This window comes from Homarus americanus, unplaced genomic scaffold, assembly GCF_018991925.1.
Source record: "Homarus americanus isolate GMGI-L3 unplaced genomic scaffold, GMGI_Hamer_2.0 scaffold45562, whole genome shotgun sequence".
Taxonomy (NCBI): domain Eukaryota; kingdom Metazoa; phylum Arthropoda; class Malacostraca; order Decapoda; family Nephropidae; genus Homarus; species Homarus americanus.
The window spans coordinates 2,226,233-2,236,958 of NW_024744839.1; the positions used below are offsets into that span (position 1 = coordinate 2,226,233).

Sequence of the window (10,726 nt, forward strand, 5' to 3'; positions counted from 1 at the left end):
TCTTGATCTGCTGATTTATGACTTACTAACGTTCTTGGGCTATTTTACCAATCTCCCAAGGTTTTGTATTCTCTGGGGACCCAGTTTTTAAATTGATTCATCCATCCCAGTCTTTGCCTTCCCCTGGCCCTCCTATACCATCAACTTTGCCCATTAATATTTCTGTTATTGTTCCTTCAACCTTAATTATGACTAAGGTATCTAATTTTTTTTCTGTACACAATCGCCCTTGCCATATAAAGCCTTTCAAGAGCCTTTTCTTCAAATTAGTCTCTTTTAGATTTTCAAATGCTGTTTTTGCTTACCCACAAAATTCTCCACTTTCTAATTTCCTTGTTGCCTACCATTATTTTTATTTTGGGATTTAATTCCAATTTCGAAACAACCATTGCTTTCGTCTCTACAGCATCAACTCTTAAAACCACATTTTCCACTTTTTCCACTAATCTGTTAACGAGTTTTTGTAATGCCTCTTCACTATCTGAGATAAGAGCAGTATCACCTGGATAGTGTATATCAATTAACTTTTAGTCCTTCACTATCACTTATAACTTCTCTTATTAAGAATTCTGAATATATATTATACAGTGTTGGAGATAGAACACAGCCATGAAATAAAAAAAACTGTTTTGTTTCATTCAAGTTATTTATTAAGTTAAGTTCAGTTGTGAACTGGGCGGAGAAAACTGTTCATCAGATGGTTATTGTCAACAATGTGATATAGAACAGACAGTTTTAATCTTGATTTTTTTTATGGAGAATAGCCTATCCGGGCACAGGTCATCGACGCAGTACTGTATATTAATCTTCACCACGAAGATGCCGGAAACCAACTTTTTTTGGAGCGAAACAGATTGTAAGAAGATGGAAACACAGAAGGAGGCAAAATATTTGCTATGTGAGGAAAGAAGGAACTACTATAATGGATTATTCTAGTGACCGACATCCACACAGAAAGTGGGCAAGACGAGTATTACGAACCCCCTACCTTGTCGGCGGTACACATGGGATACCAAATCCACTCATCATTATCCGAACATTTTGTCAAGGCCAGAGTCTCTAGTATGCCGAATTATTAATGTTTTAGTGTACTGGTAACTTAAAGTTGTTGTCCATAACAAACAAAAGTGTTCATCATGTGAGTATTGTTTTGGGTGTTATGGTTCAACATACATACACAGGGGATTGTGTTTCTCGTGACAGCTATCATCCCTGAAGTAGTAGCCGCCAGGACTCTTCAACGTCAGACAGTTTCCAAAGATCCCTGCGGTAGGTTCCTGCTGGTATTTGTACAGCCCCCAGAACGGTGTACCTGAAACATGTGTTGACATGATAGTACAAGGAAGTGTAATTATCGAATAAGCGTTTGTAAGTTAGGGGTGTGACGGTTTATTCCTGAGTCATATGGTGAGACTTGCGAGAACTATTTTTGTTTTATCTCTGTCTTTAGTGAGCGACTTCCTCTCAGGTGTGGTAACTTGATTGATATTGAATATTTATTTTTACAGAATAATGGAGGGTATTGACGTAAATACTTATCAGTGTGTTTCCGGAATACCAGAACTCTGAGATGAGAAATATAACGAGTCTTGTAACAAGCAACATACTGACTGAAAAAAAATCAATTCGTCATCTTATTCAGAGTGTAAGTGGTACTGCAGGGGAGTGAAAGGAGAACAGTACACCAAGAGGTCCTGGCTTACCCATGTCGACAGCTTCATTAGTGGTCCACCTCCAGTCGCCCTCCTCGGCATCAGAGCCACCCACCCAAAAGGTGTGGTCTGCAATGTCTGTAGAAGAAACATTTATAACCTTAGAGATTTTGCAAATTTCATGAACCATTGCTGTTGACGGGAGATAACAGGAGGGTTGAGTGTTGACCAGCCTTGGAGTGGAAGGATCATCTTGCCCTGCCCACGGTGAAGTCTCTTACACGCTAACAGCCATAAACAGAAGTAACTTATCTTCCACGGAATTGTTTTTATATTTAATCCGCTAATGAGACAGTGACAGAAAGAGGATGCTTCCCCAAAATGAAAAGAAAAAAATATTATTGTTTTAAGAGAAAAGCTGAAGTCATTAACATCTTAGCACTTCAACCACACTTGGCAAATTTGAGGAGGCGGAGCGCTGAGTGTCGATTTCAAGTGATCCGAGTGGTTGTTGGCTCAATGAGCGGAACCGGAGGATTCCTCAAGAGGTGCTCCGCTCCGCCTGTGACCGAAGATTAATACATTCAGTACATTCCCAGATATATCATCAGAAAACACTGTGCTTAAGCTGAAGTGATAATTCCTCGTCAGAACAAATGTGCGGCCAGCCTCTGGTAACGAAGCCGTTCAACACACCTGAGCCGAAAGTTAGGAAGAAAACTCAGAAATTCAAGACGTGGGTTGAGTCAAATGATGAGCAGGACAGGAGGATGTATGCAAGAGCCAGAAACCAAGCAAAGATAGAATGTAGAAGGGCTGAAAAGGAGTTGCAGAGGCTGGTTGCAAGCGAGGTCAAGTCAAACCCAAAGGCGTTTTACCGCTATGCAAAGTCGAAATTAAAAATGCGAGTAGGAGTATCAGACCTGAGGCTTGAAGATGGTAGTTACGCAGATTCTGACCAGGATAAAGCTGAGGCATTGAACAGCTTCTTTTCTTCGGTGTTTCCAAGAGAGGATACGATTGACCTTCCTGCGTTTGAGGACAGACGGTTCGACACAGTACTAACCCACATTGTGTTCACAGAAGAGGGCATTAGAAATAATCTGTCAAAGTCAAAGGTCCATAAGAGTCCCGGCCCTGACATGGTGCATCCTAGAGTGCTAAGAGAGTTGAGCAACGAGCTTGCCGAGCCTCTGAAGATCCTGTTTTGTAAATGCCTGGATGAACAAATGGTCCCCAGTGAATGGAAAGTGGCTTATGTGAGCCCTATCTTCAAGAAGGGCGATCGTCACTCCACGAACAACTATAGACCGGTGAGCCTGACCAGCATAATATGTTAAGTACTTGAGAGTATTATTAGAGATGCCGCGATGGAACATCTACTACGAAACAACCTTGTAAAGGATTGCCAACACGGTTTTATGCCGGGGCGCTCCTGCTTTACACAAATGCTCAAGGTATTGGATATTTGGACCCATATTCTGGAACGGGGTGGTAATATCGACAATATTTACCTAGATTTTGCCAAGGCTTCCGACAGTGTACCCCACGAAAGGCTGAAAATCAAACTGGAAGGGTACGGAATTCGGGGAAATGTCCTAGCATGGATAGAAGACTTTCTACATGACCGCAAGCAGTGTGTGGTGATTAATGGCACGAAATCATCATCCGTACCTGTCACAAGCGGGGTACCACAAGGCAGTGTATTGGGCCCGCTGTTGTTTGTTTGTTTCATAAATGACATGCCTGATGTTGTACACTCCTCCATACAAATGTTTGCCGATGACGCCAAGTTATTTCGGGAAATCAAGAACCAAGCGGACTGTGAAGAGCTGCAGAAGGACCTCTGTGGGCTCCAAGAATGGTCGAAGAAATGGCTGCTGAGATTCAATATCACGAAGTGTAAGAGGATACACCTGGGGCGTACCAACGGTAAGGAGGCGTATCATATGTCCCAACAGGATAAAGAAACTGCACTATTTGAGACTGAATGTGAGAAGGACCTAGGTGTGTATGTTGACAATGAGCTGAAGTTCTCGGGCCATTGCGAGAAGAAGGTAAATCAGGCAAATAAATTATTGGGTCTTATAAGAAGGTCGTTCAGATATCTAGACGGTCCGCCCCTCGTAACGATCTTCAAGAGTGAAGTGCTTCCCCATCTGGAGTACTGTCACCCAGTCTGGTCCCCGAGATATGCTAAGGTCTGTCAGTTGGTTGAAAATGTTCAAAGGAGGGCCACCAGACTGGTGCCTGCCCTTCGGCACCTCAGCTACCCTAAGAGATTGGAACGCCTGAACTTGCCTAGCTTATACTACAGACGGGCCAGGGGTGACCTAATTGAGGTGTATATGCATCTCAAGGGGCACTACTCAGTCGAGTGTCCTTACTTGGAGCTGGCGGACGCTCGCCCCACAAGGGGTCACAGCTCAAGATTGAAGAAGCCGCAAGTCGAGAAAACTGAGGACAAACTTTTTCGGAGTGAGAGTTGTGAACTCTTGGAACAATCTACCAGAAAGTGTTGTGACGGCACCGAGTGTGAGCTCTTTCAATACAAGACTTGACCAACACTGGAGCGGGTTCAGGTACATTCAGGAGCGGTACATGCCCAGTATTTGCCAACAGTGTGTGACAGAGACGTGACCGATCGCTCAAGCGGCTAACGAGTCGATCTTTTGGTGAAGAGGATAAAAGTAAAAGTGAAGACTAAATCACACCAGATATGGAAACACGTCTCATCTGATTAAGCTTCATAAGCTTGATAAAGTTGGTTTCATAACACCATCTTGGTAATGACTGTTGAGAAATACAGTATCTTAGACGCCCGTTGAATGTGTCTTCAGTTGCAGAGCTGTAGGCCGACTCGTGTCACATGTGTCATGATTATCTTCCGTAATGTTGCCAGTTTCTCCGTTCTGGGCAGTAAGTAGTGTTAGCCAGTTATGAAATGAGTTAGAGAGTCGACAGGGAGCAGGATGCTCTGGTAATTTTCCTCAGGCTCCCTGGATGCTGGTCAGACTGGGATGCACTGATTATAACTAACAAATAACTCTAGTGCAGCCAAGTTGAGTAACACAGACCCTGGAAAATTGACTTCAGTCCCATATTTTGTAGGGTTATTGTTATGCTTCTCCACAAAGCCTTCAAGAGCAGTAAGTCGAAGTGTAAGTTTAGTGTAAAGACTCGTTTATAAAACTCACATAACAACAATTTCCTACTGTGGTATGACGTCATCAGAGGGACTGCTTTAAATCTAGTGATTAAAGTAACTCAGCCTTGTTACCGCTCAAAGCTTTGTTTCAGAGTATGACAAACCTACAGAATAAAGTCTGGAAAAACAACAATACCTGTATAGTGTAAAAAAAAAGTATTAATGATTGAAAGGCAATAATGTTATAATGGATTACTTGGCATCAATAACTAAGGTGTTTCAGAGCGCACTGTAGGCTAATAAATATATTAAGAGATACCTCCACGATGCCCTTCACCTCCGTGTCCACCTTCACACACTGTGTACTCCCTCACGTCATGTAGAATTGTCTTGAAGCTGTTTTGCCAACTCTCATTCTCAGAAGAGGTAATGAATTAGTATGAGTTATTACATTTATGGCTGGATATTATGATAAATAAGTATTTAGTCATATATTTCACTTTATACTTAATGTGACGTCACAACAGTAAAGATAAAATAATAATTTTAATGTAACTCAACAATGTGTGTGTGTGTGTGTGTGTGTGTGTGTGTGTGTGTGTGTGTGTGTGTGTGTGTGTGTGTGTGTGTGTGTGTGTGTGTGTGTGTGTGTGTGTGTGTGTGTGTGGCCATCATACTGGGTTCAGCACAAGGAACCTTCAGGGGTACAGCAACACGTGAACCTCAGAGGTAGATATAACTACCTACAGTAGATGGAGGTGCACCATTAGACACACTCCTGCAGAAATTATTATGTATATTCCACAATTTAAACTTTCCATGTATGAATATATTTCTCTATACACTTACTTTCATCCTGCAGGTGCATGTAGAGTGCCCTTAACACTTCGATGTCTGTGATGGCAACCAAGTCTCCGTTCATCCCGTGGCATATCTGACGAGCGTCTGTCCAGCTGAGTTTCTCCCACAAGACAAACGCCAGACATAACCCACCAACAGGGTTAAACATAAAGGGACACTCAAGAGACCCAGACAACGCTGTGGCGGCTCCTTCGTCTTCTGTAAGATTCCCCAGACAATTTAACTTCTTGTGTCATCAACATAAAATAAATTAATAAATATACATATTGAATTACTAAAAGTGAAAAGGAATATTAACCCAAAATAATATGTTTGTTTATCAGTTGTTTCATGAACCTTTCATCACCGCAGAACATTTTGACTAACATTACAGACTTCACCCAATCTTACAAAGGCATAATCCAAACTGGTAGTGATTCCTCTCCATGAAGTAGTTCCCCTCGTGCCAACAACAAGGAATGACCCAAGAAGACCGGACAGAGGAAGATGGCGTAAAGCAACTTGCCTTTAATTTCACCTTACTTGGGGAACGACCCCGAGACAACTGACCATTACGTCACAACAAGTACTGTACTGGTGGCTCGAAAAAGGGAGAACTGCAAGAACCGGATGCTAGTGCCTCGCTATTCAAAGGTGTGAACACATTATCTGTTCACGTCCTTGTCTTAGTGAGCAGATATCCCCGTCACTCACTGACGATTCTCGCAGTAATGATATGAAGGATCAAGATATACACAAACTTGAAAGAAAAAACTACGTGGCATCACTAAACAGTTCACCAGGTAATATACTGTGTGTACATTGTATACTGTATATATATATATATATAGAAGAAAGCTAAGGTACTCCGTTGTTTCCATTTTTCCCGTGTGATTTTATATATATATATATATATATATATATATATATATATATATATATATATATATATATATATATATATATATATAAGGGAATTAGTTGAATGTAAGGTGAGAGCAGACCAGGCAGGCTGTGTCAGAGCAGACCAGGCAGGCTGTGTCACCGTACATGAAGTCTGGCTCCTAGTTCACAATATCTCACGTTTCATTTATTGTACAGATTGTTTCAGTTAATAATGTGAAACACTTGCAGTACTCACTATCCGCTAGTCCTGGTGACGTGTTCATCTTTGTTCAAGAGTGTGTATTATACAGTATATTATATTAATGTTATGTAGTGTTTATTCCTCCAGCATCCAACAAAGGTAATTAAACATACTGTCCATTTTAGTAAGAATTGGTTGTTTAGACTTGTATTAGGCCAGTGTCGACATTCCATTGTGTACAATGTAGTTTTACTTTCGTAATATTGTGCAGTATTACGTAAAACTTACCTGCAGTAAGTGTAGGTGGCGCCTGGCACAAGGGGTGCGACTTGTCATCACAGGAAACATCATTCATATAATAGAACTCGTCATACGAGAGCACCAAACAATCTTCTTTATGCAAATAATCATTAGGCTCATCATGGGCGAGGTAGGAGGCCCAGAAAGGTGTGCCCATGAGGATGGGCTGACCGGAGACAGTGGTCCACTTGCCCTCCTCTTCGCTGTCAGTCCCGTCAAGCCAGAAATCCTTCGACTTAAAATCTGTAGTAATAAACAACTGATTCACGTCTTTCGGAATATAAATTTATTTATTACCATAAACCAAACTCATTCAACTAATGTGTAAATGTAACGACACCGCTGAACAAAATCTTTCCTGTTGAAGGAAGTTACAGAGTGGAGGGAGTGGTGGACGTTGTGGTCTGTATTATGGTGGAAATTTAATATTTCCTGTATGTCACATTAAACATTGAGGCGTGATGAACTTCACCAGTAAGTCACACAAACCATTTACTGTGTTTAATATATCACGTCACAGTTATTCTACTGACTTCCTTCACTATAATCTTGGTGCCTTTTGAAGGTTTGTTTGTATGATGTAAACAGTACAGGTGTTTGTTTTACTTGGATAAATTTGAATTTTTATCTTACATTATGAAAATTAATTCCATAGTAAATATTAGTACTAAAGATTTTTATTTATTTCATACTAGACACGAGAGACTTACACACTGATGAGAGAGGAGACAACCTGGAGACCTGGACCGATTTTTTGGGCATGTTTGGAGACCCCTCCCCACCCCCCGCACGGCTCAACACACTCCTCTTCCTTCCCTTAACCCACTACAGGGCAAAGTAGCCCTTAGATATTGTATTGAGCTGAGAGACGCCCCCTGCCCTCTACAGTATCAGAGATGACTCACCACTGAACTTAATATAATCAACGACAGCCTTCATCTGTGTGGCGGAGATGATGTTCGCCAGTCCACCATCGGCAGTCTGACAGGTGTAGTGGGCTTCTTGGAAGGTCACTTTCGCGAAGACCATGAAGTAGAGACACTCGTTCCCAACTAGCGTGTACGGGGACCCACAAGTCATTGATGTGTTCCTGGAGCTGGCGGCGTGTCCTTCACAACACGCTGGGGGCAGTATACAGACATCATACTCGGTGTATTAATGGTAATGAATCTAGTTATATACATCATGTCTACACACTGGTTGTATACATCATGTCTACACACTGGTTGTATACATCATGTCTACACACTGGTTGTATACATCATGTCTACACACTGGTTGTATACATCATGTCTACACACTGGTTGTATACATCATGTCTACACACTGACTGTATACATCATGTCTACACACTGTTGTATACATCATGTCTACACACTGGTTGTATACATCATGTCTACACACTGGTTGTATACATCATGTCTACACACTGGTTGTATACATCATGTCTACACACTGGTTGTATACATCATGTCTACACACTGGTTGTATACATCATGTCTACACACTGGTTGTATACATCATGTCTACACATCATGTCTACACACTGGTTGTATACATCATGTCTACACACTGGTTGTATACATCATGTCTACACACTGGTTGTATACATCATGTCTACACACTGGTTGTATACATCATGTCTACACACTGGTTGTATACATCATGTCTACACACTGGTTGTATACATCATGTCTACACACTGGTTGTATACATCATGTCTACACACACATCATGTCTACACACTGGTTGTATACATCATGTCTACACACTGGTTGTATACATCATGTCTACACACTGGTTGTATACATCATGTCTACACACTGGTTGTATACATCATGTCTACACACTGGTTGTATACATCATGTCTACACACTGGTTGTATACATCATGTCTACACACTGGTTGTATACATCATGTCTACACACTGGTTGTATACATCATGTCTACACACTGGTTGTATACATCATGTCTACACACTGGTTGTATACATCATGTCTACACACTGGTTGTATACATCCTATTTGTCTTATATTTACCTGTGAGGAGAGCCAGGAGGAGGCTGAGGGCGAGGCTCCTCATGTTGCCACACTACCACAATCTGATGAAGGAAGTGAAACAAAGAGGTTGTGAAGATGTTATCAAAAGCACGTATGTTTTTGTTATGTTTCTTGTCTTTTCAGTCTCATAAGTTAAAACAACCTTTGTGTTATCATTTATGTAATCAGATAACCCTGTAGTAGCTGGATTTTCCTGTTAATTTAACTCATGTTTGAATAACTAAATTTTCCAGTGGTGGTAAAACGAACTAATCCAATATTATAAGTTAATTTCACCGCCACACCTCCCCATCGAGTGCTGTAGTGCGGTGTCTTTCGGGAGTCAGTTTGTTTTAAAACTCTGGTTGTCAACACGGGCGGGGATCCCCGTTGACGGAAGGGGGCGTTTAAGCCCCCCCCCCTTAGACGGTACGACCGCTAGTTCCGGCACCGTCCTGCTTCCTGCTTGCCCCCAAAAAATAGTCGCCCACAGACTTTCCGGCGGCTTGTTGCGGCGAGCTTCAGTCTTGCCAGGCTGTTATACTGTGCAGACATGGCCTCTTCGCTCGAAGATCTGACTTTCTTAACGCTAGGAGCTGCTGCTGTGGTTTACGCTGTAGCAGAAATAGAGAAGCCAAAGAGAAGGAAGTGGGTGAAACAATGGCTGATGAAAAGGAATGAACTATCTCATATATATGGGAACATAGGGCCTAGTCAGCTCTTGATCCCTTATAAAATATAACAGATCACAGTACCAGAGTACGGGAGTGTAAATATCCTCAGCGGCAGCTCCTGATTTTTTGGATGCTTCAACTTTTATCAGTTCCTAGCGGTAGGAGCTTCAAAGGTTGTTATTTTGGGGGCAACAGTATCTCTGGTGGCATGTTCATCCTTTTCTTTAAGCTTCTCTAGAAGTATATCATATGTAGCATTTCGTTTTCCTTTATCACTATAGTCTTTCGACTTTATCTTCCAGAGGCACGGGTATGGTCTGTATATAATTCGATGAATTCCCCCCCAAAAAATCTTTGGCACATGATATGATTGTCATTTTCTAGATGTTTACTCACTGGGAGTTGCTATGAGACTGACGCCGATCGGACGACAGCCCCACAGATAATCCGTCAGGCCGGCGCCTGAAGTGGGACGGAAGGCAGAAAATCTGGCGCCGACAGATTCTGAGCTCGCCGGTCCGGCCGCCGGACTCCGCCCAGAATTGGCAGTACGATGCCCCCCTACACGATCGGTTTTACTTACGATTCCGGCGGACGGATCCGGCAGACGTATCGTCTATGGGGGGCTAGACTCTGACTCGCGATGGAATGTTTATTTATACGTCGGCGGGGTGCTTGAGTACCTCTTGTTTGTGAAGGTAATGATGCTGTTAGGTGTCGCCCTCACCCTCAGGACAGTGTGTGTGTCTGTGTGGCGAAAATAATTATTACGTTACCAGTAATTGGTGGTTGAGAGATAGTGAACTCAGCAGCTGGAGGGATGGTCGAGGAGGAGGTGGTGCTGGTGCTAAAGGGTTTGTGGTGGTGGTGTTGGTGTAAGGTTAATGGAAGTAGCGGAGTGGTGTTGCTGGTAAGTGTTTCTGCAGCTATTGGTGTTGTTGCAGGTGCAGCACAAGGTTGAGTGGTGTTGTGGCCGGGAGCTACTG

At 42.4% G+C, this 10,726-nt stretch overlaps 1 protein-coding gene across 3 annotated transcripts; it reads right to left on the reverse strand.

Moving 5' to 3' along the window:
• Positions 1-627: 627 nt before the first annotated feature.
• LOC121878217 (macrophage mannose receptor 1-like) lies at positions 628-10,726 on the reverse strand. 3 transcript variants are annotated; one of them, XM_042384299.1, is made up of 7 exons: positions 10,517-10,726; positions 9,067-9,128; positions 7,933-8,148; positions 7,016-7,270; positions 5,650-5,859; positions 1,704-1,790; positions 628-1,312 (listed from the first exon to the last, which is right to left on the reverse strand). In XM_042384299.1, exons 2-7 carry the CDS (start codon positions 9,107-9,109, stop codon positions 1,158-1,160), a joined length of 966 nt encoding a protein of 321 aa, XP_042240233.1. In that variant the 5' UTR covers positions 9,110-9,128; positions 10,517-10,726; the 3' UTR covers positions 628-1,157. The 3 variants fall into 3 exon arrangements, with proteins under 3 accessions (XP_042240233.1, XP_042240235.1, XP_042240234.1); XM_042384301.1 differs by having other exon boundaries at positions 10,324-10,726; XM_042384300.1 differs by having other exon boundaries at positions 10,137-10,726.